The 6,410-nt window shown below is 49.9% G+C and overlaps 1 protein-coding gene across 1 annotated transcript; it reads right to left on the reverse strand.

The window, feature by feature from the left end:
- Positions 1-897: 897 nt before the first annotated feature.
- Positions 898-5,079, reverse strand: LOC142792927 (uncharacterized). Its single transcript, XM_075885711.1, has 4 exons — positions 5,016-5,079; positions 2,184-4,471; positions 1,666-2,011; positions 898-1,118 (listed from the first exon to the last, which is right to left on the reverse strand). The coding sequence occupies exons 1-4, from the start codon at positions 5,077-5,079 to the stop codon at positions 898-900; spliced, it is 2,919 nt and encodes a 972-aa protein (XP_075741826.1).
- Between the last annotated feature and the right edge of the window lie 1,331 nt (positions 5,080-6,410).

Consider the following 6,410-nt stretch of genomic DNA (forward strand, 5'->3'; position numbering starts at 1 on the left):
TGAGTGTTGCGCGTGCGCACAAGGCGTGAGAAAAAAATGACCGCAGTTTCCCGAGTGGGAACACTGGTTAGCATGCAGAGCCTATATGTTGAACTGCGATAAATGTGGTTTGTAATTTGCGACATGCATGTGTGGTATGAGTGAACACGAGTGAACACGCACGCACGTATGCTGCGAAAGACGATCTTTATTGACGAGACGCTTTGGGTATTTTGAGCAAGATGGCTTTATGGTCCGTAAAGTGAAGGGTGAGTGGGTCTGGTTGCAGCGGTCCAAGGTCGAAATTGGCAAAGACGTGGTCGATGTAACGTTTAACTCAGAAACAAGACGACGATGAACACTTGGCTGGACCTCGCCATGACGAAAGACCCCTGGCCGTTTATTTGCTGGGCTTAAGTAGCCGCGCTCACAGCGGGGAAGGGGGAAAGAAAGCAAAAGGAAGGAAAGTAAAGCGCACAAAACGATGGAGAGGAGGAGGAGACAATATCGCCTAGGGCGAATGCTGATAGCAGATAGTCTGGTCTGTTACATCTCTTAACACACTTTCAAAACACTGATTTCTTTTGCACTCATTTACTTGATGGAAGGATGGCCCATAGTGAAGGCGCTTCGGTTCGCTGCGCTGGCGTCCTGACCTGCGCAGGCCAGCCAGTGCGCTTCCTGGAGTGTCTGGAGAAATGGTGGTGCTATAATCTTCCTCTGGCTGAGCTGGTTGCACCTGGTGACTTCCCAGTGAGCTGTCCGGCGTGATGTTGCCGTGGTGTTCATCACTGAACTTCGTCGGGGGCCTCGCGTCGGGGTTCGGATTACCCTCGGGGCTGATCTTGTCGTCGAAGTTTTCGTCCGTTCGCAGCAAATTCTGTCGGTTCCGTCTCAGGAGTCCATGGTCTTCCGTTCTTACCACGTATGATCGTGGTGCAGTCTCTTGTACCACTTTCGCTCGGCGTGACCAGCTTCCATGTTTGATCCGGACCACATTTCCGGCTTACAAGGGTGGTAGTGGCCTGCCTCGGGAAGACTGTCGCTGTTTCCATACGGGTATGCCTCCGTCGACGTTGTATTCTGGAAGAGTGGCGTGCAGACGGTGACCTTGCAGTAGTTCTCCGGGTGAGTGACCGCTGTCAAGGGGAGAAGATCGATAAGTCAACAGACCAAGCCATACATCACCCCGGGACTCATGGGTTTTCTTTAGAATACGCTTCACGATCTGTACCCCCTTTTCAGCTAAGCCATTTGACCGTGGGAGCTCTGGACTCGAGGTGATATTCTCGAAGTCATATCGGCGCACGAAGGACGCGAACTCTCGCGATGCAAATTGAGGCCCGTTGTCGGTACAAACTTGGTTGGGAATGCCGTATCGCGAGAAGATAGCAGATATCTTGTCGATTACTTCCACCGCCGTGGTACCTCTGAGTTTCTCGACGTCAGGAAAGTTCGAATGGGCATCAAACACAACTACGTAGTGTTCTCCAGCGAATGTAAATAGGTCTATGCCTAAGCGATGCCACGGTCGGTCGGGCGTTGGCTGTAGCAGGAGGGGTTCACTCGGTTGACTGTATGCGTACTTTCGACATACGCTGCACGTTCGCGCTCGTTGCTCAATGTCACTGCTCATTCCCGGCCAGAAAACCAGTCTACGGGCTCTAGCTTTGCACTTGTTTATACCCAAGTGGCCTTCGTGAATTCGCTCAAGAATTTCCGCACGCATTGATTTAGGCACCACAACTTTGCAACCCTTTAGCAGCACTCCATTGACCACGGATAGCTCCTCCGCATACGGTTTCAGTACGCCGTCTATTGCCATGCCATCTTCCAGTTGTTTCATGGTGCGGCTGAGAAGCGGATCTTCGAGGGTTTCCTTCTGCAGCTGCAACATAGTCGCTTTGCTTATGATGCTGGAGACTACTTGCGTTGTGCGGACGTCCACGTCCTCGACTTGGTCGCCTCCGCCAGTTGGTAGTGTGGCACAAGACAGCAGGTCTGCGAGTAACAGGTCCCTTCCAGGTACAAACTGCAACAAAAACATCATATTTCTTAAGACGGATGAAAAACCGCTGTAGCCTTGGTGGCATATCTGCAATGTTCTTTTCAGCAATCGCAAGTAATGGCCTGTGATCAGTTTCTATCGTAATGCTTCGTCCATACACGAACTGATGAAATTTTTCACAAGCGAGAACAATTGCCAGTGTTTCCTTTTCTATCTGGGCGTATCGCTCTTCACTCGGCGTCAGTGCTCTTGAGGCGTAGATCACTGGGCGCCAGTCATCCCCGTGTCTTTGCAATAAGGCAGCGCCGATACCTGTTCCTGAGGCGTCCGCAGTTATCTTAGTGTTTCTTTTTTCATCAAAAAGAGCCAGCAACGGAGGCTTAGCGAGCGCTGCGCAGATCTGGTCCCATTCGTGCTCATGGGCTGTTGTCCACTCAAACACCGATGCTTCTTTCACCAGGCTACGCAGCAACGCCGTTTTGTCGTTCAAAGCTGGCAGGTATTTCCGAAAGTAGTTCACAACCCCGAGTAATCTGCGCACACCCTGTTTATCTTTTGGGGCTGGCATGGCACGGACGCTTTCGATTAAATCGGGACTAGGACGAATTCCGTCTCTACTGATAACATCGCCAAGGAATGCAACCTGCGTGGTGCAGGACAGGCATTTAGCTGGATTAAATGTCAGCCCTTCCTCTAGCGCCCGCCTTAGCACTGCAATGACGCGTTCGTCGTGTTCTTCCTTTGAGTCGCCCCATATTAAAACGTCGTCTACGTAGACGCGCACTCCCGGCAGCCCTTCGAACATCTCTGTTAGAGTCTTCTGGAACACCTCGCTGGCTGAGGAAATTCCGAAAGCCAGACGCAAAAAACGGTACCGCCCAAATGGTGTCGCAAAAGTGCATATTCGTGAAGTGGCCTCATCTAAAGGAATCTGATGAAAGCCGGCATTAGCGTCGAGCCGGGAGATGTATTGTGCTCCTGCCAGCTCGCTCTCTATGTCTTCTGGTGAAGGCATAGGATAGTGCTCCCGCTTAATGCTCCTGTTCACTGCTCTAGGGTCCATGCAAATGCGAAGGGTACCATCGTTCTTGTGCACAACTACCAGGGGGCTCACCCAGTCAGTTGGTTCATCCACCTTGACGATGATTGAGGCCTTTTCCATTCGTTGCAGTTCTTGTCGCAGGCGTCCTTTCAACGCTATGGGTACTCTGCGGGCAGGCTGCACGACTGTAACGGCATCCTTTCGTAGCACCATTTTGTAGGGTCGCTTGACGCAGCCGGTGCCGCTGAAGAGGTCAGGAAATGCAAGCTGAAATTTCGTTTGCTCATCGCCTACATTCACGGCGTCCGTCGTCACTGGTACCAGACCAAACTGCTGGCATGTCTTTAAGCCAAGGATGGCTTGGCGCCCCTTTTTCACAATAAAGAACGACATTGAATGCTGTGCTTCGCTTATCTCGAGGTCTTCGGTCGCCACGCCGACGTGTTTGATTGCACTGCCGTTGTATGCGGTGAGGACAGCGGCGCTCTTTCGCGGAGTGCTTGCGTGGGCGATTCGGTTGAACAGGGTTAGGGGCAGCAAATTCGCCTGAGACCCGGTATCTACCTTGAATTGTATCTCCTGACCGGCTATTTTTCCGCGAACCATCCAATCCGCTCCTATGTCTCCGGTGACACCGCAAATGGTGATGCCCAAGATGCCAAAATTTTCATCGCTTTCTTCGACTCTGTGAACCTCGCTTATCTTGCGCGCATTGTTGCAGCATGCGGTGAAGTGACTTCGTTTTTTGCATGTATAACAAGTTTTTCCATACGCCGGGCACCGCTCGGGGGCATGTACCTTGTTACAATTTCGACACAGAGTTCCATTCGCAAACTTCGTGCGGTGTGTGCGGCGTGTAAAGTGAACGTGCAGGCTTTCATTTGACCATGCTGCGCTCTGAATGGCAGCAAGCTCAGCGGCTTTGCAAATTTCTTCTGCTTTCTGCAAGTTTAAGTCTTTGTCACTCAGCAACTTTTCTCGAAGTTTCGCATTATTTGTCCCAAACACCACTTGATCCCTGATCATGGACTGTTCAAGCGTTCCGAAGTTGCACAGCTTTGCTTGCTTTTTTAAGTCCCATAGGAACCGCTCAAAAGGCTCGGTATCTTCCTGTGCTCGCAGTCGAAAAATGTGCCTTTCGTAGACTTCATTACCCTGGTCGACAAAATATTCTTCAAACTTGCGCACTAACGTGTCATAATCTTTTCTGCTCTCACCTGCGGCAAACGAGAAGTTGTTGTAGACATCGAGTGCCTCGTCCCCCGCGGTGCTCAGAAGAATCGCCGCTTTTACGGCCGACGGGCGGGGCTTCTCCGGTTCCGTAGCGGTGATGAAAAGCTGCAGCTTCTGCTTGAATACCAGCCAGTTTTTCCTGATGTTGCCGGACAATTGCAGCGGTTCCGGGGGCTTGACTAGGTCCTTTTCGAACGTCAGGACCACTTCTGACACCGTGTAACGTTTAACTCAGAAACAAGACGACGATGCACACTTGGCTGGGCCTCGCCATGATAAAAGACCCGTGGCCGTTTATTTGCTGGGCTTAAGTAGCCGCGCTCACAGCGGGGAAGGGGGAAAGAAAGCAAAAGGAAGGAAACTAAAGCGCACAAAACGGTGGAGAGGAGGAGGAGACAATATCGCCTTGGGCGAATGCTGATAGCAGATAATCCGGTCTGTTACAGTCGATGCCCGTCCCGCGAACCGTGGTCGGATGACGTTTGGCATCGTGGGTTGCTCGTTTCAGCGAGTGCCGCGACTCCATGTAGTCGACCACCCAATCGTCCTTGATGACGTCGACGTTGAAGTCGCCAATTATCACGAAAGGTCGTCGTTGTGGTCGTTGTTTCAGGTATTATTCCATGGCTTCGTCGACGTACTTCTCCACGGTGGCACGCGATAGGTTGCGCATGCGCGCGTTATCATACAGCTGGCACAAGTGAAAATAAAGGTCGCGCGGCGCGCGCTTTGTTGAGAGGAGGAAGAGTGTACCGATGGCTGGCGGAGGTGGAGGGGAGGCTGCGGATGGCGACGGCGCATGACTAGCCGCTAGCATGCTAAGCATGTAAAAAGCGTCCAACAGAACGTGCTACGCGACACAGTACGAAAGTAAACAAACCAGCTGGTGGGGAGAATACGCAATGTTCTATGCACGCATTGTAAATCGAATTGTGGTCATCCGGTGGGTGTGTGAGTAATTCTGTGCCTCGTTGACGTGCGCGTTGCGTAAGCGCTTGTCTCACGCTCGATGCACGGACGCCTTGTATGAAAAACACCGTGCGAGGCTTTTCGAACCACGAAATGACACATGTTATTTACTATCGCGGCATCGATCGTTATCGGTGCAGCGATAACAATCAATTACGATCAGTTGCATCGATCGTGATTGTTACTGAGGCGACACCGCTAATACTATCATTCAGCGAAAAAAAAGATCTCCTATTAAGGAGTTGTATGATACTTAATGATATCTTAATGGAAAGTCTTAGTTCTGTCTTTTTTCTGCATTTAACCTGTATTGTGTGCATGTAATACCTAGTGATAGCTTGTTAATGTTAAATTAGAGTGCCGTGAAATAAAACATGAAGGATGCATTGCACTCCTTTGTGAAAGGAACGTCTGGTACGCAATTCGCTCCCATTCACTGGATAGAGCAAACCCTCTTGTCAGCACAGACCTTCGTACATACACATTCATAGGAGGTGGTGGCCCCTGTTCCAGCGAAACTGTGTCGCTCTTTGAAAACGTTGATTATTCAAGTGCTGACGAAGTCATGACAAGCCATCGAGTACAAGTTGTCAAACCGAGATTACAAAAATTCACGTACAGCATTCAGTCACCGCCATTTAGCCACGTATACATCGCCTTGTATGCAATGACTCCCACTGTTAAACACAATGTGCGCTGCGCGCTTTTATTTCTTTGAAAGAAGACGTCAAATGAAACGATGGCGTTTGCCTCAGACACGATGACAAGCACCGAAACGCGAGACGCATATTCGGTATTTACGGCATCACAAGAAGTAAAATTGACGAAGTTAATTTCACATCACTTCTCCATTCTTCGCTCTGAGTCATAGTTGCCATTATAGTCGCCATAACTACAGCAGATAGCGAAGAAACGTGTAAGTGAAAGTTTCATGAAACAACATGAAAATTGCAAACAACCTTATAAAATTTAATTCATGCTCTTGTATTCTTTTTTGAAAGCGCTAGAGAAGGATTCTTTTCTTTTGAGCTTCACTTTAACTGTGTCATTGTTCGATTTAGTACCACCCTAGGTACCGCGCGCAAACGTCGCATTCGAGAGATGTACATTGCTTCTTCATGGACTCAGATGTGAGGTTGGTGGGGGGTGTTATTTAAACAACAAATATATTTCTAAGCT

This window comes from Rhipicephalus microplus, chromosome 2, assembly GCF_043290135.1.
Source record: "Rhipicephalus microplus isolate Deutch F79 chromosome 2, USDA_Rmic, whole genome shotgun sequence".
NCBI classification, from domain to species: Eukaryota; Metazoa; Arthropoda; class Arachnida; order Ixodida; family Ixodidae; genus Rhipicephalus; species Rhipicephalus microplus.